The sequence below is a fragment of the Pelophylax lessonae genome (assembly GCF_965119305.1).
Source record: "Pelophylax lessonae genome assembly, chromosome: 8".
Lineage (NCBI taxonomy): Eukaryota > Metazoa > Chordata > Amphibia > Anura > Ranidae > Pelophylax > Pelophylax lessonae.
In genome coordinates this window covers 109,991,572-110,019,355 of record NC_138775.1, presented here as the reverse complement: position 1 = coordinate 110,019,355, position 27,784 = coordinate 109,991,572, and the positions used below count along the sequence as shown (strand labels likewise).

At 46.2% G+C, this 27,784-nt stretch overlaps 1 protein-coding gene across 1 annotated transcript in view; it reads left to right on the top strand.

Moving 5' to 3' along the window:
• Positions 1-27,784, top strand: part of GRAP2 (GRB2 related adaptor protein 2) — a gene marked incomplete at both ends in the record, with an annotated part of 647,324 nt that overhangs the window by 418,876 nt on the left and 200,664 nt on the right. The window contains one exon of the mRNA XM_082265225.1: positions 8,825-8,996. Within this exon, the coding sequence (XP_082121351.1) occupies positions 8,825-8,996 (172 nt within the window). The remainder of the gene's footprint in view (positions 1-8,824; positions 8,997-27,784) is intronic.

The window sequence follows — 27,784 nt, the reverse complement described above, 5'->3', positions numbered from 1 at the left end:
TTCTCCCCCACCTGTTGTTCGCATACCGGGAAGTACCTCAGGAGTCCATGGGATTCTCTCCTTTCAAATTATTATATGGAAGGAGGGTCCGGGGACCACTGGGCCTGGTGCGGGAGCACTGGGAGGGTGATATGGGAGAGTTAGGTACCCCTATAGTACCCTTCGTTCTGGAGCTGAGGGACCAGTTGCAGGCACTCACCGAAACAGTTAGGGAGAACCTGCGGGCGGCCCAACAGCGACAGAAACACTGGTATGACCGTGGGGCTAGAGATCGGATCTTAGAGCCAGGACAAAAGAGACTGGTGTTAAAACCCACTAAGACAGACAAGTTACAGGCGTCCTGGCAGGGCCCTTACAAGGTAGTGGAAAGGGTTAGTGACACTACCTACATAGTGACAAATTGTGCCAATGAAAGGATCCGCAGGTCCTTTCATGTTAATATGCTGAAGCCATACCTGGAGAGACCGGAGGAAGTCTCTGCAGTATGTGCCCCAGCATGCGAGGACAGTGAGGGCATCCCCTTACCCTACTTGCTCCACAAAGAGCCCACGGGGGTGGATCAGGTTGGGTTGGGCCCCGAACTTAAACCCAAGGAAAGGGAGCAGGCTTCTCTGCTGCTAAGGGAGTTTGAAGAAATGTTTTCTGCTATCCTAGGTTTCACGATGCTGGCAGTCCACAGGGTGGCGACCCCAGATCCGGTACCTCTGAGACAGCAACCCTATCGAATCCCCGAAGCAGTTAGGGAAAGCATTTTCCAAGAAATCCAGAACATGTTAGCCCTAGGGGTTATTGAACCATCCCAAAGTCCTTGGGCCTCCCCAGTGGTCCTGGTACCTAAGAAAGATGATACCACACGGTTTTGTGTGGATTACCGCAAACTTAATAACCGGACTGTTACGGATGCCTACCCCATGCCTAGGGTAGAGGAGTTATTAGACCGTATGTCTGGGGGAAATTATTTGACCACTCTTTGTGACAGTATTCACCGTCACTGGAATTTAAAGACAGATAAGTAATGGTTTGGATTGCTTCATATTTGTCAGCAATATCTCCATATAGAAATATTAAGATTTATTCCCATTTGCCATGAAATCTGTTCTTCCTAAATGCTGTGTATATTACATATCTTTCAATGTCAGCGAGGTTTTCCTTTTGTTGTTTATTGGGAGGGAATGTGGATTTCCCTTTTGCATTGTTACGTGTTAATGACCTCCCATTGTTCTGTCTGTCTGCCTTAAGAGAAACTTATAGGTATGTGGATTGGATGCTAAGGGGGAGGGGGGATTGTCCCACATTGTATATTTTGTACACTGTATGAGAGTGTAAAACTCTGTTCCTATTGGATGGTGAATATTATGTTCAGTCGTCAACAAGGTCCATCTGGGTGGTAACCTTGTGAGTGAAAACTATATATAAGTTTTGTTCAATAAAGTTGTTTAGAGTTCCTTCACCTCAATCTAGAGTTCTGACTCTTATTGGGGGAATCTGCTGCAAGGGATTGCTATGGTCTTCCATACTCCCTTAGAGAATCACTAAGCTCTTGTAAGAGCTTGTGTAAGAGCTTGTTCTGCTGCACTCTCTGGGGAAAGAGAGGTTCACCCACAGGAACCTGGAGCCTTGTCGTAGGTCCAGGGTGGGTAGGAGATGCCAAGACCCTAACCAAGCTGCGGCGGTTCGTGGAGTCTGAAGTGCTTACGGTGTCTGGTGGAGTGCTTGGAGCCCTCGGGAAGCACTAGGAGCATCTGTCAACGGAGCTACCCGGTCTGGGGTGCCCTGTTCCGTTACATTGGTGGCAAGCGGTGGGATGGTGTCTTAGTGTGAGGAGAAGCAGCTCGGAGACACCGGTAACGTTATGGAGCGAGATAACACCCGTGCAGCGTCCCCATATGAGGAGGAGTTTATCTGGAGGTTGCAGCAACACTTGGTCCAACAGGATGGGCCTGTATCAGAGGAAGCCATACTGGACTGGAGAGATTTCACTCGAAAGGAAATGTGGTATGAGGCCTTAGAGGATGTGCAGTGAAGGCGGAGAGAAAACCTTCCCAGCGAAGAACAGCGGTTCCAGGTATACGTTGCCCTGTGGTTACCTTTCCTAGGAGAGCAACCCCTGGATGAGTGGGTGACGGAGCTGGGGAACCTGATTTTGAAGGAGTTGTGGCTGGATGAAGCTTACCGGGCACTAAAGTGGTACGCCACCCGGCACTGGATGGCTGATTACAATATGCCGAAAGGTGAGGACTATAGTGGGCCGGGCTTGCTGTGGGAGGCTTTTGTGGAGAGGGACTTTGGATGTCCAGCAGAGTTTCGGTGCTGGGAAATCCAGGACACCAGGGAAGCCCTACTGGGTCTCCCCAAAGCGGATGACTTTGGGTCAGACCTGATTCATCTGGTCAGAATGGAGTGGGAACTGGAGCAGGACTACCAATGCCTGCTCTGCTCCATTCCACCCCAATCTACCCTGCAAGCAGAGCCAGAGTCCTGGGTGGCAGATCCAGACCCACAACCCTTCAGTTGGAGAGACAGTACAGACTGGGGGTACTGTGAAGACCCACCGATGGCAGGGGGAGATGGGACCGAGGTCTCTCTACCGGCCCTACAGGAAGGCTGGGCAGCTGGCCCAGATCCCCAGCTACAGCAGGAGTTATAGGGAGCTGAAGTTGTCACCCTTCTTTCCCAGCAGCAGTGTATCTTCCAGGGAGAGGAGACAACTAATCTTTCTCCCCAACCACAGGGAGACAAGAGCCCTGACCCCAATGGTACAGATGGAACCGTGGTCTCTGTACCAGACCTACAGGGATGCTGGACGGCCGGTCCAGATCCCCAACCTGCCCCGCAGGAATACCAGGAGGAGGAGGTAGGCAATCCCTCCTCTCTACAGCAGACCCCCAACCAGGTCCTGGGGGTAGTATTCGCCAGCTTCAACCCAGCAGAAGAGCTGGCAACAGGGCAGAGTGTTACCGACCTCTGCCCAGCACCCGCAAAAGCTACAGTCTTCACTTGTACACCCCATGGAGACAACAGACCTGACCCCAATGGTGCAGATGGGACCGCAGTCTCTGCACCAGACCTACAGGGATGCTGGCCAGCCGGTCTAGATCCCCAACCTACCCCGCAGGAATACCAGGAGAAGGAGGTAAGCGATCCCTCCTCTCTACAGAAGACCCCCAACCAAGTTTGGGGGGCAGTATTCGCCAATCCCAACCCAGCAGAAGAGCTGGCAACAGGGCAGAGTGCTACCAACCTCTGCCCAGCACCTGCAAAAGCTACAGTCCTCATTTGTACACTCCAGGGATGCTGGACAGTCGGCCCAGATCCTCAACAGCCTGAGGAAGTGAGCCCCACCACCCTGTCTTCTCTCCAGTGGCTGAAAGGACTCCCAGGGGAAGGGCCAGTCCACACTTATCCCCAGCAGCCGGTATGTTCTGCGAGAGAGGCAGAGGTTGGCTGGGTGAGTAACACTGTTTTCCCGACAATTTGTTTGGGGTACTGGGTGGGTGCAGACATTGGGAGGGCCTGTGGAACACAGCCTACCTTAGAGAGGTTGGAAAGTTCTTCTCTCAGCCTACTAGGCTCCGCTTATGTCTAAATCACCTTGTGTCTTTTAGGGACACAGGGTGCCCAAGAAGCCCAGTCTGGCCTGCCCAAACCAGACTTTTACAGACTGATCGGCTATGAGAGCTCCATGCGCCTTGCCAAGACAAACTTACAAACCATGTGGAACTTTGTCAAGGAAGCTGCCATGATGGATGGACTCTTTGGGACTTGTTACCCGACTAACTCAGGCACAGACCGATTGGAGGTCTGGTACCTGGATTAGTCTACCTTTGGGGGAAGATATGTGACAGTATTCACCGTCACTGGAATTTAAAGACAGATAAGTAATGGTTTGGATTGCTTCATATTTGTCAGCAATATCTCCATATAGAAATATTAAGATTTATTCCCATTTGCCATGAAATCTGTTCTTCCTAAATGCTGTGTATATTACATATCTTTCAATGTCAGCGAGGTTTTCCTTTTGTTGTGTATTGGGAGGGAATGTGGATTTCCCTTTTGCATTGTTACGTGTTAATGACCTCCCATTGTTCTGTCTGTCTGCCTTAAGAGAAACTTATAGGTATGTGGATTGGATGCTAAGGGGGAGGGGGGATTGTCCCACATTGTATATTTTGTACACTGTATGAGAGTGTAAAACTCTGTTCCTATTGGATGGTGAATATTATGTTCAATCTTCAACAAGGTCCATCTGGGTGGTAACCTTGTGAGGGAAAACTGTATACAAGTCTTGTTCAATAAAGTCGTTTAGAGTTCCTTCACCTCAATCTAGAGTTCTGTCTCTTATTGGGGGAATCTGCTGCAAGGGATTGCTATGGTCTTCCATACTCCCTTAGAGAATCACTAAGCTCTTGTAAGAGCTTGTGTAAGAGCTTGTTCTGCTGCACTCTCTGGGGAAAGAGAGGTTCACCCACAGGAACCTGGAGCCTTGTCGTAGGTCCAGGGTGGGTAGGAGATGCCAAGACCCTAACCAAGCTGCGGCGGTTTGTGTAGTCTGAAGTGCTTACGGTGTATGGTGGAGTGCTTGGTGCCCTCGGGAAGCACTAGGAGCATCTGTCAACGGAGGTACCCGGTCTGGGGTGCACTGTTCCTTTACACTCTTGATCTGTGTAATGGGTATTGGCAGATCCCCCTGGCGCCTGATGCTATTCCTAAGTCAGCATTTGTCACCCCATTTGGCTTGTACCAGTGCAAGGTCATGCCAATTGGGATGAAGAACGCCCCGGCTACTTTTCAACTAATGGCAGACCAGCTCCTGTAGGGTTTCCAGGGCTTCGCATGTGCCTATTTAGATGATATAGCCATCTATAGTAACACCTGGGAGGCCCACCTGGAGCACATTTCGGCAGTGCTCAAACGGATTAAAAAAGCTGGACTCACGTTAAAGCTGGACAAATGTCATGTAGGCATGGCAGAGGTCTAATACTTAGGCCATAGAGTGGGATCAGGCAAGCAAAGACCTGAACCAGCAAAAATTGAGGCTATCACCCAGTGGCCTCAACCCCGTACGAAAACCCTGGTTATGGCCTTTTTGGGGACCACTGGCTATTACAGAAAATTCATACCTGAGTATAGTGCCATAGCTAAACCCCTGACTGACCTTACCAAAAAATCCCTCCCCAGACAAGTAGCATGGTTCCCGGAGTGTGAGGAGGCCTTTCAGAAGCTCAAAACTGCTCTAAGTAAAACACCTGTATTGGCGGCACCGGATCATACTAAAAGATTTCTTGTTCATACAGATGCCTCAATGTTTGGACTGGGAGCCGTTTTAAGCCAGGTTGGGGAGGATGGCATGGAGCATCCGGTGGCATACCTAAGCAGAAAACTTCTACTCAGGGAGGTCAGTTATGCCACCATTGAAAAAGAGTGTTTGGCCCTAGTTTGGGCGCTCAAGAAACTGCAGCCGTATTTGTATGGACGTTCCTTTACAGTAATGACGGACCACAACCCACTTATTTGGCTCAACCGAGTAGCCGGAGATAACCCCAGACTGTTGAGATGGAGCTTGGCACTGCAGCCCTACAACTTCACCATGCAATACCGGCCAGGGAAGCAGAATGCCAATGCTGATGGGTTATCAAGCAGATAGAACTGGAGAAATAGACTCTACTACCCGGACATCCCCAAGCCGACCCGTTAGGGTCTAGGCGGGTATGCCGTCCCATGGAAATAAGGGGGAGCTATGTGACAAAATTGAAGTTTTGCATGTAAGGGAGAGGGATAGTTGTCAACAATGTCTCTCCAGAGGTGTGAAGATTTTGTCCCAAGTTGCAATGCTTAGATGTGTACTTCTTGTTACAGACGCTAATGTCATCAGCTCAACCCTCTGTCTTCCAGACATCATTGATTTATCATGCTGATTTACCCCTCTTTTTTATAATGTGTATTGTATTTCAGAAGCTCAAGGACGGCCGTCTTCCAGTTAATTGGCTCCTGTTGATTGAGTCATTGTCATCTGTTAAGAATACTGTTTGTGGTCCTTATTCCCTAGATAATTAGTTCAGTTCCTGTATACAATTTAGTCTACATATTATAATGTAAACATTCAACCCCTGACCTGTGTGTAGTAATTTGATGAGAAGGGGGATGTGTCCATGCTGTATATAAATTCTGTGTGTCAGTTCAATAAAGCATTCGTTTTTACCCCTTCATGAAGTCTTTACTCATGTTTGTGGGATTGGGGAGCTATTTTCACCTCTTGGTGATATTTCTACTGGGATTTCAGGAGAAGCTGCATGGATCTCTCCCATAGAGACTATAGGATCCGTTACAGTCTATATATATATATATAGTATAAATGACAACTATATCTACAGATCAAGCAGAGATGAGAAGAGAACATCCTACACTCTGAAGCCACGTAACATCTCTTTCTCTCCTTTTGATGTGTGAAATCTTTCTGTTTTGTTCTGTTTCATATGTTTTGCATTCCTGAAGTATCGTGACAGCTGAGAAGTCTATTTCGAACAATCAGTACACTCACTTCCCTGGAGAAAGAGAAAAATGTGGAGTGAAACTGGATAGCGAATTTACATGAACGCAGCAGACGGAGAGAGTCTGGGCACAAATGCGCCTCCTGGAGATATATCAAATGTGGTTTCAATCTAGAAAAATATTGAAAGATCGCTCTACACTTGATCCTGTCACGCATACCCCTTACATTCCATGAAAGGAGCAGCAAGCCCTTATCAAGCTTATCCAACATATTTTTGATAGAGAAAGAATAGGAGGCTGCCAAGAGGCATCCCCCTAGCTTGCAAAATATTACCCAGATGCATTAAAATCAGACATGTGGTTAACTGTGCAATACTTATACTGGTAAATAAGGGAGAAGAAAAATAGTAAGGGCCCCATCTAGCAGAACGTTGTAGAACAGTCAGCAATGGATAAGTACATTTCAGTCTCCCCTGTGAAAAAAAGAGAAAAAAGACACCACAAACAGAAAAAAGGAGCACAAATAATGGAATAGTGTACACAGTCCCGGGTCAACAGGACCCCTCTAAACAAAATGTTCCCCACAGTAAAAGAGGAATAAAGTCCACTCAGGACCCTATTGTGGGGGAACCAATGTAGCTCTGAGGGCATACTTTCCGTAGGCCTTGAGACAGCTCTGTAGACCTGTAGAAAGTCCATGCTGGTATCATGTTAACAAGACAGGTTAGCAGTAACAGGCTATGTAGGGGTGAAACAGAACTTTCATAACTTACTCCACCATATAGCCTAATTTAAGCAAAAGCATCATGAGGGGATAAACGAGGAAAACCCCAAAAAGGGGGGACATCTCATCAACCTTATGATGGGCGCTGCGCCAGATTCTGCTCCTCTCTATGGAGCCAGTTCATAGATGAAGAAGGGTTTTCAAAGAAATGTGAGGAGCCATTGGCATTGACTTTTAGCTTTGCTGTATACAACATAAAATATTGAACATTAAGAGCTCATAGCCTATTCTTGATATCCAAAAAATCCGCCCCTTGCCTTTGCACTCCTGCTGAGAAATCAGGAAACAGAGAGATCTTAGCATTGTCCACCTTTAGGTTCTCTCTTGATCTGGCCTTGGTCAAGATAGCATCCCTATCTTTGTAATTGAGGAGGCAAAATAGGAAAGGATGTGGTTGGGCTCCTTGCGGTGGCTGACGTGCTAGAACTCTATAAAAACTTTCTACAGCAAACATAGGTGAGAAAGCATCCCGACCAAAGGTAGCAGACAGCCATGCTTCTATAAATGCCACAGGATTCTTGTCCTCTGCCCTCTCCAGAACACAGACTGCATATGCATTATTTCTACGAAGGCAGTTTTCCATATCCTTCAGCCTGCATCTCTTTTTAAGGGTTGCCAATCATCCTCTAATGTGCTAAGACACCCCTCCAGGGCAGAGGTACGCTCCCTCAGTTTCTGCATATCTTGCATCACTAGTGAGATCTCCATCTTCATGCCCTTCACCTCCCCAGTTAGATCAGCAATGGATGAATTACATTTTGTAACAGCAGCCAGTATATCTCTAAGGGTGGGTTCAGGATCAGTGCCGACCTACTGTCCGGCCGCCGCCATATTAGAAGCATGGTGTTGTGTACTCACATGTGAGGAGGCAGGTAGATCAGTGAGTAGCAGGGAGGTAGAATGCAGGTCTCCCGGGTCATCATCTGGCTCATACTGGGGTGGCGGGGGGTCTTTTCCAGCCTTTGAAAAGAGACGCTGTGCAACCTCTTTTGCCGAGTGAGGGTGGGAGTCCGCCATCTTGGCTGGGTGTGTTGGGCAGATGACGAGGGCCTTTTACTCTTATAGACATATTCAGGCAAGGAATATGTCCAGCTCAGGAATGCAGAGACACTACGTGGGGGTCCTGGAGCAGTGTGAGGCAGGATGGCAGTGCTATGCACAGGATTTGGTAGAATTCTCGGCGGAGCTCGCGGAGGTACGTCTCACTGCATGCCACGATCAGTCACGACCCCTTGCTTCTGAAAGTGCTTAAAAAGTCTAATGGTTTATTTCACTTTAAGGGAAACAAAGGATACACATAGGATCTGTGCGTGCATCTACATGGACAGAAAAAAATTAGCATCTTCTGCCTGGAGGGAGTTTTTTTTTTATTGGCTAGGTTAAGAAGCTGTCTTTGGGTCTTGTGGGTGGGGTCACACCTGTTTGTGCTTACATGGGGATGTTCTAGAAAAGGCTGTTGGAGTTGTCTTTTTATATAACGTGATCATAAGACAAATATGACCTGTTTGACAGCAATGTAATTTTTTGGTTTATTCTGTTTTGGAATTGTAGGCATGAGGAAGATGTGCAGCATTTCAAAGTCATGAGAGACATGTTGGGGAATTACAGCTTGTGGGCTGAAAAATTCAAATCTATCAACGAACTTGTTGAATATTACAAAACCACATCCATTTCCCGACAAAAATCAATCTTCCTTCAAGAGGAAGGGTCATCACAACCACAGGTATTACCATGTTTTATATAATGTTATGTACAAAATACAGCCACGCTACTACTTGTGCTAGTGAAATGTAGGTTTTCAGAATTTTTACCCAAATATAAAAATATATATATATATATATATATATATATATATATATATACACACATACACATAATGAGGGGCTTGCTTCTAACCACAGAAATATGTTCGCCCACCAGAAAAAACTGAATGACAGAAAAGTATAGAGCTACCACCTTGGGCAATATTACATAAGGGAATAGTGGTTGAAAGCCCCAGTAAAAATGTGAATCTCCTAAGTATTTACTTCACTGGCACATATCAACTGTCTTAAAAGCAAGTGTTAACCTCAAGCAAAAAAAGTCAATACAATACTGAAAAAAAATGACACCAAATAATGAAATGAATAATCTGACACTATATTTAAAAAAAACATGCCCTAAAACACCATATACCTAAAAAGGTGCCCTAAAAACAACCACAAGTAAAACGTAATATACATTTTATACTGTATATATATGTGTATGAAATTTTTCCACGTTTTACAACCACAAGTAAAACGTGGAAACATTTCATACACACACACATATATATATATAGTGCATCTCATCTCATAATATTGGAACATCATCAAAAAGTTAATTTATTTCAGTAATTCAATTCAAAAAGTGAAAGTCATCTATTTTATATAGATGCGCTACACACACAGAGTGATATACTTCAAGCATTTGCTTCTTTTACTTTTGATAATTATGGCTTACAGCTAGGAAAAGCCCAAAATTCAGTATCTCAGAAAATTAGAATATTACATAAAACCAATAAAAAAAGGACTTTTAATACAGAAATGTTGGTTTGCTGAAAAGTATGTCCATGTACAGTATGGTATGCACTCAATACTTGGTCGGGGCTCCTTTTGCATGAATTGCTGCATCAGTGCAGCGTGGCATGGAGGTGATCAGCCTGTGGCACTGCTGAGGTGTTAAAGAAGCCCAGATTGCTTTCATAGCGACCTTCAGCTTGTCTGCATTGTTGGGTCTGGTGTCTCTCATCTTCCTCTTGACAAGATTCTCTATGGGGTTTAGGTCAAGTGAGTTTGCTGGGCAATCAAGCACAGTGATACCATGATCATTAAACCAGGTATCTTCTTGACATTGATATTGTGATACTTTAACGTCCATACCACAAAGGCCATCTGCATTTAACCAACTAGTCACAGAGTTCAGGTGGCATGATTTGTGGTGCATTTCTAACTCTAATACCAGGGCTTTGTTATGGTCCAGTCCTACCAGGATAGACCTGGCCCTTGGAAATGACAAAAACTATTACTAAAGTGGTTGCTATTACCAACCTACCTAGAGGAGTGTCAGACCACCCACCACTGCTACTCACCTTGGATACTGGTTATTCTGGTATCCGTAAGCCCTGGAAAGTCTAGCCTTTCTAGTTGTTCTTAATTGGGGATAATGACAGGATCCCCGATCAAATCAGTGTTTTTTTTGGAAGCACGTGGTCCTATAAGGACTCTAATATTTTGGGAGACCCTTAAAGCTTACCTGAGGGGAGCCCTAAAATCTACTATTTCCTATATTAAAAGATCCACTCGACAGGAAGAGGAAGAGTTAGCTAGGAAATCTCAGATAACTTATTTGGCTTCCTTTACCAGCACTCACCGCATAAATTGGGAACATGCATCCCACACATACTCGACACAAATGTCAGCTAATGCAAAATGGAAGGCATTCTACACCCAGGAACAATATTTTGAATTTGGTAACCAATCTAGTCGAATGTTAGCACATATGGCCAGGTAGCAGGTATCCAGCTCTGTGGTGACTAAACTAATAGTGATGGACGAACATCGGCTGGGGCGGTTCACGAACGTCACCTGCAAATTTTCTCAAAAGTCCACGAACCGCAAGTTTGCGGCAGGCCCCATTGACTTTAATGGGAGGTGAACTTTAAAAACCTTTAGGTCATATTTGCAGCCACAAAAGATGTACTAGCTGTGCACAAATAGTCCCAGCACATGGACAATATCATAACAGAAGTTTTTTTTTTACAGCAAAAAATTATTAATTATTTTTTTCATAAATTAGCCAGAACTGACAGCAGCCGGTAAATGCATATCTAATACATATAGGGTCCATTCACACATCTGTAAAATGGGTCTGCATCCATTCCACAATTTGGCAGAACCTTTACAGACCCATTGATTTTCAATTCTAGTCTGAAAAATGAGGCATTCACAGGATAAAGAAGTAAGTGTCGGCCATTCCAGGCCCCAAAAATTAGCCCACATGCGTTTACCTGACAGCTAAGAACGTTGTATTATGTGGCTGAAGGTACATTAGGTATTCACAGGATACAGAAGTAAGTGTCGCCCATTCCAGGCCCCAAAAATTAGCCCACATGTGTTTACCTGACAGATAAGATTGTTGTATTCTGTGGCTGAAGGTACATTAGGCATTCACAGGATGCAGAAGTAAGTGTCGGACAGTATATGCCCCAAAAATTAGCCCACATGGGTTTACCTGACAGCTAAGAATGTAGTATTCTGTGGCTGAAGGTACATTAGACATTCACAGGATACAGAAGTAAGTGTCTCCCATTCCAGGCCCCAAAAATTAGCCCACATGTGTTTACCTGACAGCTAAGATTGTTGTATTCTGTGGCTGGAGGTACATTAGGCATTCAAAGGATACAGAAGTGTTTTGGATTTGGACCAGAATAGTCCTCAGATATATCTACTGCCTTCCTAATTTTAGTATATGTATGTCCTGTCGAAGCGAGGACATTAATGTGCGCACATCGAATAAACCAAACTCTGACACTCTCAGTTCAGCCATTAGTTTGTTCTGATTTATTAGTTCCTCTTTTGTCCTTATAAAGACTGAGGAAAATCATTTACAGGAAATAGTCATATATAATACATATAAGGTGGTGATTGGATGATTGGAGTATCTATGTGTCTATGTCTTCCTTCCAGGACATGACGAGGTCTTATTTTGGGTGTAGTGTCCCTGTTCAAGGGCCATCTTGCTTCTACGAAAGGAGGGGTGATCTAATTGCATTTTGAGTAAGGTAGTAAATCTCAGCAGTAACATATATACATATATACATAAGGTATGCACCATAAGGTGAAATAGGCATTTCACTAATATAACCAGTATTACATCCATTACATAGTTACATAGTTACATAATTACATAGTTAGTGAGGTTGAAAAAAGACAACAGTCCATCAAGTTCAACCTATGATGTGTGTGTGTGTTTTTTTTTAACCGTACATTGTATACCCCTGTATGTTGTGGTCTCTAAGGTGTCCATCTAACAGTTTTTTGAAACTAGCGATGCTCCCTGCTGATACGACTGCTTGTGGGAGAGAATTCCACATCCTTACCGCTCTCACAGTGAAGAACCACTTACGCATTTTAAGGTTAAACTGCCCTTCCTCTAGTTTTAGTGAGTGGCCACGTGTCTTATTGTATTCCCTTACTCTGAATAGTTTGTTCCTTATGCTAGGGTCGCCAGTGCAGTATTTGTACATTGATATCATATCCCCCCTCAATCTTCTCTTCTCCAGAGAGAATAGGTTCAGTGCTTGTAGCCTTTCCTCATAGCTGATGTCCTCCATTCCCCTAATTATTTTTGTTGCCCTTCTCTGGACTCTTTCCAGTTCCAGCACATCCTTCCTGAGGACCGGTGCCCAGAACTGGACAGCATACTCCAGATGTGGCCGGACCAGAGTCTTGTAGAGTGGAAGAATAATCTCTTTATTTCTGGAGTGAATCCCCTTTTTTATACATCCCAGTATTCTGTTGGCTTTACTTGCAGCGGCTTGGCATTGCATGCCACTGCCAAGCCTGTTGTCTACCAGTACCCCCAAGTCCTTTTCCATCCTAGACTCACCCAGAGGTTCCCCCCCTAGTGAGTAGCTTGCTTTCTGGTTTTTGGCCCCCTAGTGCATTACTTTACATTTATCAACATTAAACCTCATCTGCCATGTAGTTGCCCACCCCCATATTTTGTTCAGGTCCGCTTGCAAGGTTTCTACATCCTGCATAGAAGATATCGGCATGCCTAGTTTGGTGTCATCTGCAAATACTGAGATTGTACTAGATATCCCCTCCTCTAGATCATTTATAAATAAATTAAACAGGATTGGTCCCAGGACCGAACCCTGGGGGACCCCACTTTCCACACCCGCCCAATCCGAGTACTCCCCATTAATCATCACCCTCTGGACCCTCCCCTGGAGCCAGTTCTCTATCCAGGTACTCACCTTATGGTCCATACCTACCTTCCTTAGTTTGTACAGTAAGCGTTTGTGGGGAACGGTGTCAAAGGCCTTTGCAAAGCCCAGATACACCACATCCACAGGCGTTCCTTTATCTAGGTGGCAGCTCACTTCATCGTAGAAGGTTAATAGATTGGTTTGGCAAGACGATTTTTCATAAATCCATGCTGATTATTACTAATTATACTGTTTTCATTACTAAAGTCTTGTATGTGGTCCCTTAACATCCCCTCCAACATCTTGCAGACTACAGATGTTAGGCTGACAGGTCTATAGTTACCCGGGATACATCTCGGCCCCTTTTTAAATATTGGTACCACGTTGGCTTTTTTCCAATCCGCTGGCACCATACCCGTCTGTAAACTATCCTTAAAGATCAAGAATAATGGTCTGGCAATCACCTGGCTGAGCTCTTTAAGAACCCTCGGGTGCAAGCCATCCGGTCCCGGTGATTTATTTATGTTAAGTTTCTCTAGTTTAGTTTTAAGTCTATCTTCTGTTAACCATGGCGGCACTTCCTGCGGTGTGTTGTTTAGTTCTGCCTTACAAGCAAGGTTTGTGTAGCCCCCCGATTCTTTTGTGAAGACTGAAGAGAAGAAATGATTTAACACTTCCGCCTTTTCCCTGTCCTCAGTGGCCATATTTCCTTTGTCATCTTTTATGGGGCCAATGTGTTCTGGCCTCGCTTTCTTACTGTTTATATACTTAAAGAACTTCTTGGGGTTCTTTTTACTCTCCTCCGCTATATGCCTCTCGTGTTCTATTTTAGCCGCCCTGATTTCGTCTTTACATTTCTTATTACACTCTTTGTAATGCTTAAATGCTGCCAATGACCCCTCAGTCTTGTATTTTTTGAAGGCCTTTTCTTTAGCACTAATATGCATTTTTATGTTGGTGTTTAGCCACCCAGGGTTTAATTTTGCTCTTTTAAATTTATTTCCCTTTGGAATGCACTGGTCAATCCCCTTGTTAAGTATGCTCTTGAAGCACTCCCATTTTTCCTCCGTGTTCTTTGTTCCCAGGGTTCCATCCCAATTGATATGTTCTAGCAGCGAGCGCAGTTTTGGGAAATTGGCTCTTTTGAAATTCAGCGTCCTTATATTACCCCTCTGCTTCCTATTACTGTAATTAATACTGAAACTTATTGACCTATGGTCACTGTTTCCTAAGTTCTCCCTTATTTCTATATCCGTGAGCAGGTCTGTATTGTTGGTAATCAGTAGGTCAAGTACCACATTTTTTCTTGTCGGTGCATTCACCATCTGACCCATGAAATTGTCCTGCAAAATATTTAGGAACTGCCGAGCCTTGGCTGAGTGTGCGGTTCCTTACAGTTTCCCCCCTTGAAATGTCTATTTCAATCTGTCCCTATTACTTCTACTAAAGCGCCTATTCACCTGGCCCATACTCCACCTGAACTTTTTTGGAGGCCATATATAGATAAGAGCGGTAACTAGCTCACTACCCCCCTCGATACAGCTTGGAGAGGGCAGTCAGGTGCTATCTATCACTATAACCCTAGAGAACTGTGAAATAATGAATAGGGGTGAGTGACTATAGAGGGATGAAGGGTTTGTCCTCTTTCATCATAAGGCGGTCTTCTATTAGTACTGTTACACCTACCTGAGCGAGCTCTTCTTCAACTTGAGACTCAAAACCACCTTATCCCTGGCTTAGGATTCATCAGGGACCCCCCTTGGGACCCCTTTTCATGTACACATGAGGGTCAAAGCTTCCGGAGGGTGCTGTTCGCTTCCTCCTGCGGTTGGGTGCTAGGTCAGTGTATTTATCAGGAGTATTATACTACAAAAAATCAAAAAGTAAGTGCAACTACTTGTGTGCTGGATGAATTGTACCAAAATGTAGTGATACTATTTGTCCTAGTGGTGGCCGCCTGTTGTGTACCTGGTTTGGTGATAATCACCCGCTGAGCTTTTATCAGACTTTTAAAGAAAAGGATATATAGCACAATCATTGTGCTGCCGGCAGAATCTTGTCTTCTGTGGGTTCCCGGGTGGTCTGTTTCTGGATCTGGAATGGAGGAAAATACTTGAACGGATATTAGTTAATGCTTTAGACAAACGTGTAACATAACTAGTTAACACATCAGATTGTAACTGCAACTGCTAAGGGAAACCCCCCCTGCTTTGACTAGCTTGAGGTAGTATGAAGTGGAACTCTTTATAGCTGTACTTGCAATTGACACACTCTGTTCAATTCAGGGCCCAACCGCAGGTGCCCCCTTTAACTTCAACTCTTCAGGGTCCACTGACTATGTACCCCCTCTGTAGCTTCAGGATCCTAAACCTAGGTACTCCCTTTACAACTAGCTGACACTGGATCCCAGAACCTCTTCCGGAGTGGTCCCCTCTAACTTCAGGCAGACCCCCAGGGACAATCCTCAGTACTCACGACCTGTGTAGGCTTTCCTGGGACTGGACCCCGCTCTCTCTCCTCAGGCTCTCGGCACACCAGATCCCCTCAGCTCACTCAGCACGCTCTGGACACTCAGGCGACACCCCAAAACATCCACCTTCCTCAGACAGGAGGAGAGATAGCCGCACTCTCCTTCCAGGGACTCTGCTCCCGCCAAAGACATCGTGTCATGTGCCACCCCCAAACTTATACCCACTCCCAGAATCCTTTGCAGCACAATCTGCCTCCTGGGGTATGGATGTGTCCCCTGATTGGGTCTCCTTCACTGCCCAATGAGAAGCCTCTCACAGGGCCAGTGAGGAGACTCCCCTCTCAGCAGACACACTTGGTAGCCATGACAACTTACCTGCACAAAAGAAAACATGCCTCTGCTGTTAGGCAGACAAAGCCCACTATATTTTACCTAGCACCTACCTGTAGGGTGCTAAAAATATATCCATGTAGCACCTGAAAAGAGAATAGCCTCTTTCACCTACCTGTTTCCATGCTCCAGCCAGCTGCACTACTCTATTCCTCCACCAAAACCTCAGCCTCATCACATACCATGCAGGAAAATTAACCCTGTATGGTATGATATGGGGGCTGGGGTGTACCCGCAGTCATTAAAACCTACACAGACACTGTGGGGAAACAGTCACAGCGCTAGAAGAAGCCAGCTGAAGCAAGGAATTAGGGAGAGGGGTACACACAGATCAAAATTCAGATTATCAGGGATTAGCCAAATTTTGATCTCTGTGAAGTCCTTCATGTTAGACAGAAGTCAATCATTAAACCAGCTTATGTCGAATGAGACTGCTGGAAAACCTTGTTTGATCAGTGGTTTGCAGCCAATCAGCCGCAGCACTGATCAGTGTATTCTGACAGCACCCTGAGTCCCTGCTGTCAGAATACAGTGTAAGATATTTTGGTCACCATAGTGCCAAATGAAGCAACAACATTGCTTTCATTGTTGAGCGGGCCTGCAGCCAGACTCCAATCCTTGCAGGGAGGCGGCACAAAACCACATCCTGACCCTGCCCTTCCATCAGTGGTACAGCAAGCTTTGCCTGGTTTATATTATCTGCTGCAATTTACTTCACAGGATGGCACTGTGGCTGCAGGAAGAACTCAGCACTGTGAAACACAACAGTAATTGCGGCAGTATTGTGTTACTGAGGTGGTGGAATTGGTGACAGAGGGGTACATCAGGAGTGCAACTGTGGAGAGGAGGTAAACAGTAGTGACAAAGAGATATTGGGGGGTGTAGAGGTAGGGGGCACAGCTTGGTGTCAGGCCAGCGCCACTTATTCATTATATATTCGGGATGTCTGGGCTGGCATCTGGCAGTAGAAAATAGTAAGTGTGCCTAGTAATAGTAAGTGTCTGGTGCCAGCTGCCCGATGACAATCCTTGGGTCAGTCGGTGCCGTTTTTGCAGAGGAGGAAGAGGGGCCTGGCCACCTGGGGGAGCAGAAGGAGGAGGATTCTTCTGGGTTCCAGGCCGCAGTGCGCGGAGGCAATACAAGTGACGTTACTTGACGTCAACGTCAGTACGTCGATGTGCGGTGCCCCGCCTGCTCAGGCCCAGATTTACTTTGAGGCAAACAGTGCACAGAAGGATCCTCTCTGTTTGCCTTAAAGTAAATTAAAATACAGAGACCATTATGTGGGCAGAAGGCAATATTTGTGGGTGTTTTTACATTTTAAAATTGGGGGAGGTGCCAGATATAGGATGCTCTAAATACGCCCCTGCCACTCATCAGTGCCCATCAGTGCTACATATTAGTGCCTCCTCATCAGTGCCTTTCAGTGCTGTCTCATCAGTATCGCCTCATCAGTGCCCATCAGTAGGGTTGAGCGAACACGGACTGTATTATTCGTGTTCGTACCGAATAATTGGATTTTTGTTACCCGAACACGGACACGAACACTTTACTGTATATTCGGGTAAAAATCCGTGTTCGGTCGTTTTATTTCCGGGTTTTGCATGCTTTGGCGCGCTTTTCATGGCGGGCTTTCAACAGCCAATCAACAAGCGTTTAACTGGTGTGCCTAAGCCATCCCAGCCATGCCTACAAATGTATCAGTAGCTGTGATTGGCCGTCTGAAGCATGTGACCAAGTCTTTATAAGTTCGAGGCAGCGCCGCTGCGGCGTCATTCTGCTGTTTAGATCAGGGAGAGAGCACACATCAACGTGCTGGCTGCTGATTAGGGACAGACAGGAAAAAAAAAACATTTGTGTCCGGATAGAATTGAGGGACAGGTCGGAGTGTGTTAGGCAGGGCGAGTTGTAGGCATTTTAGGGAGAGAGTCGGCTGATTTTTTAGGGACAGTGCGTTCTACAAACTACAATCGACATTGCTGTGTGGGGTGGGGTTTGCAGTCACCCGATCTACGATCTTATCAATCCTGTTAGGGAGAGAGTCTGCTGATTTTTAGGGAAAGTGTGTTCTACAAACTACAATCGATATTGCTGTGTGGGGTGGGGTTTGCAGTCACCCCGATCTACGATCTTATCAATCCTGTTAGGGAGAGAGTCTGCTGATTTTTAGGGAAAGTGTGTTCTACAAACTACAATCGATATTGCTGTGTGGGGTGGGTTTTGCAGTCCCGATCTACGATCTTATCAATCCTGTTAGGGACAGAGTCTGCTTATTTTTAGGGACAGTGTGTTCTACAAACTACAATCGATATTGCTGTGTGGTGTGGGATAGGAGATAGGCAGGTGTCAGTGGTCCACATCCATTTTGCTGTGTGTGGGCTGCAGTGAAAACAATCTTTTTGGGGTGCAGTGAACACAATCTTTTTGGGGTGCAGTGAACGCAATCTTTTTGGGGTACAGTGAACACAATCTTTTTGGGGTGCAGTGAACACAATCTTTTTGGGGTACAGTGAACACAATCTTTTTGGGGTGCAGTGAACACAATCTTTTTTGCCCACTGAGGAGGAGGGAGAAAAGTATTTTTCTATCAGGCACTGTGTGCAGCCTTTTTCCTTCAGCTGTGCTGTGCTGAGTGACTGATCATACACTGCTGTGTTCAGTTCACATGTGCTAATATTGAGTGGTTTCAAAAATCATACACTTTTTTTCTATTCCTCTATTCAATATACAGCCTTGGGTTAAAAAAAATTAAATTGTGGCCTGCAACAGAGCTGAATGGTATTTGGGGTTTTTGGGGTTCATCTCATACTTCTGAAGATTTGAGGGTGCTGCCTGTTCCATACTCCTCCTACTCCTCATCCAGCCTTTTAGGGGTACACACAATAGTAATTGGGGCCTAGTGTGGTTGTGTACGTGTGATATACATACACTTTTTTTGATCATATTTTCTATTTCGCTATTTAATCAAAAACCTTTGGAGATCAGTTAAATTGGGGGATAGTCTGTGTTGGTACGTGTGAGATCCACCTTTCCAAGTTTTTGGGGTTCATCTCATACTTCTGAAGATTTGAGGGTGCTGCCTGTTCCATACTCCTCCTACTCCTCATCCTTCCTTTAGGGGTACAAACAATAGTAATTGGGGCCTAGTGTGCTTCTGTACGTGTGAGATACATACACTTTTTTTGATCATATTCCCTATTCCGCTATTCAATAAAAACCTTTGGGGATCAATTAAATTGCGGGATAGTCTGTGTCGGTACGTGTGAGATCCACCTTTCCAAGTTTTTGGGGTTCATCTCATACTTCTGAAGATTTGAGGGTGCTGCCTGTTCCATACTCCTCCTACTCCTCATCCAGCCTTATAGGGGTAAAAAACAATAGTAATTGGGGCCTAGTGTGGTTGTGTACGTGTGATATACATACACTTTTTTTGATCATATTTTCTATTCCGCTATTTAATCAAAAACCTTTGGGGATCAGTTAAATTGGGGGATAGTCTGTGTTGGTACGTGTGAGATCCACCTTTCCAAGTTTTTGGGGTTCATCTCATACTTCTGAAGATTTGAGGGTGCTGCCTGTTCCATACTCCTCCTACTCCTCATCCAGCCTTTTAGGGGTACAAACAATAGTAATTGGGGCCTAGTGTGGTTGTGTACGTGTGATATACATACACTTTTTTTGATCATATTTTCTATTCCGCTATTTAATCAAAAACCATTGGGGATAAGTTAAATTGGGGGATAGTCTGTGTCGGTACGTGTGAGATCCACCTTTCCAAGTTTTTGGGGTTCATCTCATACTTCTGAAGATTTGAGGGTGCTGCCTGTTCCATACTCCTACTCCTCATTCTGCCTTTAGGGGTACAAACAATAGTAATTGGGGCCTAGTGTGCTTATGTACGTGTGAGATACATACACTTTTTTTGATCATATTTCCTATTCCGCTATTCAATAAAAACCTTTGGGGATCAATTAAATTGCGGGATAGTCTGTGTTGGTACGTGTGAGATCCACCTTTCCAAGTTTTTGGGGTTCATCTCATACTTCTGAAGATTTGAGGGTGCTGCCTGTTCCATACTCCTCCTACTCCTCATCCTGCCTTTAGGGTAGAAAAAATTGTAATCGGGGCCTAGTTTGTGTTTGTACGTGTGAGATACACCGTTTTGTAAAATTTGTCCTATTCTGCTATTCAATATACACCCTCTTTGAGTGTAAAAAATTAAATTGCGGGATAGTCTATCGGTACATGTGAGATACACCTTTTTAAATTTGTTTGGCGCATCTCCTTCTACCGCCGAGGATTGCAGGGCGCTTCAGTTTGCCTCCTGTTCCCAACTCCTCCTACTCCTCTTCCTCATCCTGCCTTTAGGGTACAAAAAATTGTAATCGGCGGGGCCCAGTCTGTGTTTGTACGTGTGAGATACACCGTATTATAAAATTTTTCCTATTCCGCTATTCAATATACACCCTTTTGGAGTGTAAAAAATTAAATTACGGCATAGTCTGTATCGTACGTGTGAGATACACCTTTTAAATTGGTTTGGCGCATCTCCTTCCCCCGCCAAGGATTGCAGGGCGCTTCAGTTTGCCTCCTGTTCCCAACTCCTCCTACTCCTCTTCCTCATCCTGCCTTTAGGGTACAAAAAATTGTAATCGGGGCCTAGTCTGTGTTTGTACGTGTGAGATACACCGTATTATAAAAGTTTTCCAATTCCGCTATTCAATATACACCCTTTTTGGAGTGTAAAAAATTAAATTACGGCATAGTCTGTATCGGTACGTGTGAGATACACCTTTTAAATTAGTTTGGCGCATCTCCTTCCCTCGCCAAGGATTGCAGGGCGCTTCACTTTGCTTCCTGTTCCCAACTCCTCCTACTCCTCTTCCTCATCCTCCCTTTAGGATACAAAAAAATTTAATCGGGCCTAGTCTGTGTTTGTACGTGTGAGATACACCGTTTTTTTATCCTATTCCGCTATTCAATATACACCCTTTTGGGGTAAAAAACATTAAATTGCGGCATAGTTTGCATATTTGACTGTGAGATACACCCGTGCGATACTTTTGTTGTTTTGTTCCCCTATTCAATAAACACCTTTCTAGGGCAAGATCTTAAATTACAGAAATATGAGGAGACTGTCAAATAGGGGCCGAGGCCTGGGTCGTGGTGCTGCTGGTAGAGCTCCTGTTGCAAGGAGAGGACGTGGTCGATCTGTGCCAGCTACACGCACAAGTGAAACACCTTCCTCAAGTGTGAGTAGGCGACAGAACCTGCATCAGTATTTGGTAGGGCATCATACGCCTCTAGAAGTGATGAGGCCAGAACAAGTGGAGGCGATAGTAGATTGGTTTGCTGCTGACAGTGCCTCCAGTTCCTTCACATTGTCTCCCACCCAGTCTACTGCAGAAAGGTCAGAGTTGGCACCTGCAGCCGATGTCCAACCGTCTTTCACCTCACCCCCTTGCAAATCAGGCAAGCAGTCTGAGCCCCAAGCCATACAGCAGTCTCTTCTTCTTTTTGATGACTCTGTCAGCAGGGTTTCCCAGGGCCATCCACCTAGCCCTGCCCCAGAAGTGGAAGAGATTGAGTGCAGCGATGCCCAACCACTTATTTCTCAAGATGAGTACATGCAAGGACCATTGCAGCACGTCTCTGATGAGGACGAAACGCAGGTGCCAACTGCTGCGGCGTTCAGCATTGTGGAGACCAGCAAGGAGGGCAGGGGTGAAGACTGGATGGAAGATGATGTGGAGGACGATGAGGTCCTCGACCCCACATGGAATGAACGTCATGCAGGTGACCTGAGTAGTTTGGAGGAAGAGGCGGTGGTCGCACAGAGCCACCAGCACAGCAGAAGAGGGAGCAGGGTGCAGAAGCGGAGCGGCCGTGCCCTAGACACTACGCCTGCTACTGCCCAACGCAGCAAGGGAACAAGCGCACCAAAGTCAGCTCAAAGGAGTTCTCTAGCGTGGAAGTTCTTTAGAAAATGTGCTGATGACAGGACACGAGTGGTTTGCACCCTGTGCAATCAGAGCCTGAAGCGAGGCATAAACCTTCTCAACCTGAGCACAACCTGCATGATCAGGCATCTAAGTGCAAAGCACGAGCTGCAGTGGAGTAGACACCTTCAAAACCAAGAAACGTCTCTGGCTCATCCTGCTTCCTCTTCTGCTGCAGTCTCGGCCGCTCCAGCCACATCTGTAGTGATACCGGCACCTGTCACCCCACAAACAGAGGATCTGTCAGCAACACCACCACCTGGGTCACCAACCATCTCCACAATGTCCCATGGAAGCGTTCAGCTTTCCATCTCCCAAACACTTGAGAGGAAGAGGAAGTACCCCCCTACCCACCCGCGATCCCTGGCCCTGAATGCCAGCATTTCAAAATTCTTGGCCTTTGAAATGCTGTCATTCCGTCTGGTGGAGACGCACAGTTTTAAAAACCTTATGTCGGTGGCTGTCCCACAGTACGTCGTGCCCAGCCGCCACTACTTTTCCAGGCAAACCATCCCTTCCCTGCACAACCAAGTGGGGGAAAAAATCAGGTGTGCACTGCGCAACGCCATCTGTGCCAAGGTCCACCTAACTACCGATACGTGGACCAGTAAGCATGGTCAGGGGCGTTATATCTCCCTAACGGCACACTGGGTAAATGCAGAGGGCCTGAGGCGGATAGCAATTTGGCGCATGTCCTTCCACCACCGAGGATTGCAGGGCGCTTCAGTTTGCCTCCTGTTCCTAACTCCTCCTACTCCGCTTCCTCATCCTCTACCGCCTCCTCATCCGGACAGCGTAACACCTTCACCACCAACTTCAGCACGGCCAGGGGTAAACGACAGCAGGCAGTTTTACAACTTGCCTGTTTGGGGGACAAACCACACACCGCGCAGGAGTTGTGGAGGAGCATGGAACAGCAGACAAATGAGTGGTTGCTGCCAGCGAGCCTCAAGCCCGGCCTGGTGGTGTGCGATAACGGGGGAAATCTCATAGCAGCTCTGGGCCTAGCCGGTTTGACGCACATCCCTTGCCTGGCGCATGTGCTGAATTTGGTGGTGCAGAGGTTCCTTAAAAACTACCCCGATATGTCAGAGCTGCTGCAGAAAGTGCGGGCCATCTGTGCGCACTTTCGGCGTTCTCACCCTGCTGCTGCTCGCCTGTCAGCGCTGCAGCGTAACTTCGGCCTTCCCGCTCACCGCCTCATATGTGACGTGCCCACAAGGTGGAACTCCACCTTGCACATGCTGCAAAGACTGTGCGGCAGCAGGCCATAGTGGAGCTGCAGCACGCACGCGTGAGTCGCTCTGCGGAACAGCACCACTTCACCACCAATAACTGGGCCTCCATGCGAGACCTGTGTGCCTTGTTGCGCTGTTTTGAGTACTCCACCAACATGGCCAGTGCCGATGACGCCGTTCTCAGCTTAACTATCCCACTTCTATGCCTCCTTGAAAAAACAATTCGGGCGATGATGGAAGAGGATGTGGCACAGGATGAGGAGGAGGAGGAGGATGAAGAGGTAACATTTCCAAGGCTTTCAGGGCAGTCATTCGCAAGGGGCTCCGAGGGTGGGTTCCTGCACACACAAACGCCAGGGACACAATTGTCCAGCAGGGGCACAGTTCTGGAGGATGAGGAGGATGAGGAGGAGGAGCTGGAGGAGGAGATGGAACCATGCTCACAGCAGGGTGGCACCCAGGCCAGCTCATGGCCATCACTGGTGCGTGGCTGGGGGATACAGAGGACACGGACGATACATCTCCCACAGAGGACAGCCTTTCGTTGCCTCTGGGCAGCCTGGCACACATGAGCGATTACATGCTGCAGTGTCTCCACAACGACCGCCGAGTTGCCCACATTCTAACTTGTGCTGATTACTGGGTGGCCACGCTGCTGGATCCCCGTTACAAGGACAACGTACCGTCCTTAATTCACTCACTGGAGCGCGATCGCAAGATGCGCGAGCACAAGCGCACGCTGGTAGACGCGATGCTGCTGGCATTCCCACCTGACAGCGGGGCCACAGTGGAAGCACAAGGCAGAGGAGGAGGAGGAAGAGGTCACCAACGCAACCAGGGCACCACCAGCACCTCAGAAGGCAGGGTTAGCATGGCCGAAATGTGGAAAAGCTTTGTCAGCACGCCACAACAAACAGCAGCACCAGCAGCTCATATGGAACGTCTTAGCAGGAGGCAGCATTTTACCAACATGGTGGAGCAGTATGTATGCACACTCATAAATGATCTAGAGGAGGGTATATCTAGTACAATCTCAGTATTTGCAGATGATACTAAATTAGGCATGCCAATATCTTCTATGCAGGATGTGGAAACCTTACAAGCGGACCTGAACAAAATAACGGGGTGGGCAACTACATGGCAGATGAGATTTAATGTAGAAAAATGTAAAGTAATGCACTTGGGGGCCAGAAACCAGAAAGCAAGCTACTCACTAGGGGGGGAACCTCTGGGTGAGTCTAGGATGGAAAGGGACCTGGGGGTACTGGTAGACAACAGGCTTGGAAGTGGCATGCAATGCCAAGCCGCTGCAAGCAAAGCCAACAGAATACTGGGTTGTATAAAAAAGGGGATTCACTCCAGAAATAAAGAGATTATTCTTCCACTCTACAAGACTCTGGTCCGGCCACATCTGGAGTATGCTGTCCAGTTCTGGGCACCGGTCGTCAGGAAGGATGTGCTGGAACTGGAGAAAGTCCAGAGAAGGGCAACAAAAATAATTAGGGGAATGGAGGACATCAGCTATGAGGAAAGACTACAAGCACTGAACCTATTCTCTCTGGAGAAGAGACGATTGAGGGGGGTTATGATATCAATGTACAAATACTGTACTGGCGACCCTAGCATAAGGAACAAACTATTCAGAGAAAGGAGATACAATAAGACACGTGGCCACTCACTAAAACTTGAGGAAAGGCGGTTTAATCTTAAAGTGCGTAAGGGGTTCTTCACTGTAAGAGCGGTAAGGATGTGGAATTCTCTTCCGCAAGCAGTCGTATCAGCGGGGAGCATCGATAGTTTCAAAAAACTATTGGATGGACACCTTAAAGACCACAACATACAGGGGTATACAATGTACGGTTAAAAGCAAACACACACACACATCATAGGTTGAACTGGATGGACTTGTGTCTTTTTTCAGCCTCACTAACTATGTAACTATGTAACTATGTAACACACGCCTACATGTAGTGAATGACGGGTCTGCCCCCTTCAACTTCTGGGTCTCCAAATTGGGCACATGGCCTGAGCTTGCCCTTTACGCCTTGGAGGTGCTGGCGTGCCCTGCAGCCAGTGTATTATCTGAACGGGTATTTAGCAGGGCTGGGGGCATTATAACAGACAAGCGCAGCCGCCTGTCCAGAGACAATGTGGACAAGCTCACGTTCATTAAAATGAACCAGGCATGGATCCCACGGGACTTTTCCGTACCTTGTGCAGAATAGCGATGGATACCGACCTTACCCACCCATTGTTCCATTTTTGCTCTTTCTCACTCTTTTGGGGTGTACCCTCATTTAAAATTTGTGAAAAGAAGCAGTGTTGGCTACCTCGTCCTCCTCAGGGCCAGATTAACGTATGGGCTATTGGAGCTGCAGCTCCAGGCCCCTACCTTTTATATAGGCCCCGGGTTGGCCATATTCACTGTTACCGCTCTTCTGTCACTTGTAAACACAGAAGTCTGGCTTCTATGCTCGCTTCCCCAGGCAGCTCCCTCAGAACCTCCCCACACAGCACGAAGGCCGGACAAGGAGGGACAGTTGCCGATGCATGGATGTGTTTATGGGCTTCAGAGACAGCATCCCATGTTGAATTAGGCATGCATGACTGCACCCTTCCTCCTCTGGGTGCATGCCAAGGCACGGCCCTTAAGGCCCTTCAAAATCCTCAGCACCAAGCCCATGATGCTCTTAATCCGGCCCTGGTCCTCCTCCACCGCCGCTTCCACCTACACCGCCCATAGGTGTGCGCAGCCTATTGCATTAGGGTGTGCACCCCAAAGTTTAAATACACATGCATGTGTTTGCCTACATGTACATGGCCCCGATACATTACTCTCCCTGCTGGCAAAGTGAAATAGAGCAGAGCAGGTCCGAGGGAGATCTTTCCCATCTCCTCACTGGCAAACAGAGCGATAATGCTAATGTGCCCTAGGTGATTAGGGTGTGCCCATGCCTATGACACCGCCACATCCACCACCACCTCAACCTCCCTCCTACTCCATATGGGCCTCGTCCTTCAGAGATGAAGAACATTGTTTTATTTTTCTGTTTTTTTTTGTTGTTTTAAGTTATTTCCCTATCCACATTTGTTTGCAGAGCACTTGCCATGCTCTTAAATACGTTTTGCTGCCATTTGCAGCACTCTAGCCCTTTCCTTTGGTGTTTTAGAGCCATTTTAGTGCCTGAAAGTTCGGGTCCCCATTGACTTCAATGGGGTTCGGTGTCCGGGAAAAGTTCGGTAAAAGTCCGGGACACGGACCCGGACTTTTTTTTAAAGTTCGGCCGAACCCGCCGAACACGGACATCCAGGTGTCCGCTCAACTCTACCCATCAGTAGTGCCTCATCAGCGAACATCAGTGAAGAGGAAAAATGTATTATTTACAAAATTTTCTGCCAGAAAACTTTTTTTTCTTTCAATATCTATGGTCTATTTTTTTTTTTTTTTTTTTTTAAATAAAAAACCCAGTGGTGATTAAATGCCATCGAAAGAAGCTCTATTTGTGTAAAAAAAAAAAAAAAAATGATAAAAATTTTATTTGGGTAGAGCATTGCATGACAATGTAAATCAAAGTGGCAGCACTGAAAGTTGAAAATTGGCTTGGGCAGGAATGGGGTAAAAGTGCCCTTTATAGAAGTGGTTAAATACATATAAGAGATAGAAAAATCTAATATCAAAGTTTACCTTTTGCAGGGCTCTGGATATTTTTACATTGAATCTGATCACTGTAGAACATGCCATTGTCCTGGATCTTAATGTACGCTTGATGCGCAAGTAACCGCGTTGCGCTAATAAGTGCACTTTTGGATATTAATATACGTCAAGTGCAATTAATCCCATTGTCCTAAAAAGCACAGTTCTCAGCCCTTTTGTATAAGGTAATGGTGCGTGCTCAGCAGTACCCAGTAATACAGACACACAGGCTGTTATCACATTTGATGCTCGATAGAATGTCCTGCTTAAATCATTGAGCATTGTTTATTTATGGGAAAACAATGGGACAACAGCAGGAAGTGATGGCTATACAACATCAGCCAATCAGTTCCAAATGGACAGCAAATTACATAAGTTACTCACATAGAATCAGCCAATGACACACCTGTATACATTCAAATATACAATAGAAAGGGGGAGTACACGAACGTGAATGAGCAGAACAGTGTGCATGACTTCCCGCCATTGGTGTGTGGAAATCCGCACACCATAGTTAGCAATAAAACCCATGTGTAGCGGAATTTGCGCCTAACACTACACAATGAAACCAGCGTGTAGAACCGTGAAAGTTGCTTTGATCAAACTCATGCATGCACTCCCGCCACTACTACTGGCGTGAATCCCACTCAGCAAGGCTCAGAGAACAGTGCCTAATAGGATTATACTACTGTTCCCATAGACGTGAGGCTATCTTTAGGGAAAGAGCCATACTGTTTCCACTATGGTGAACAGGCATGAAAACTAAA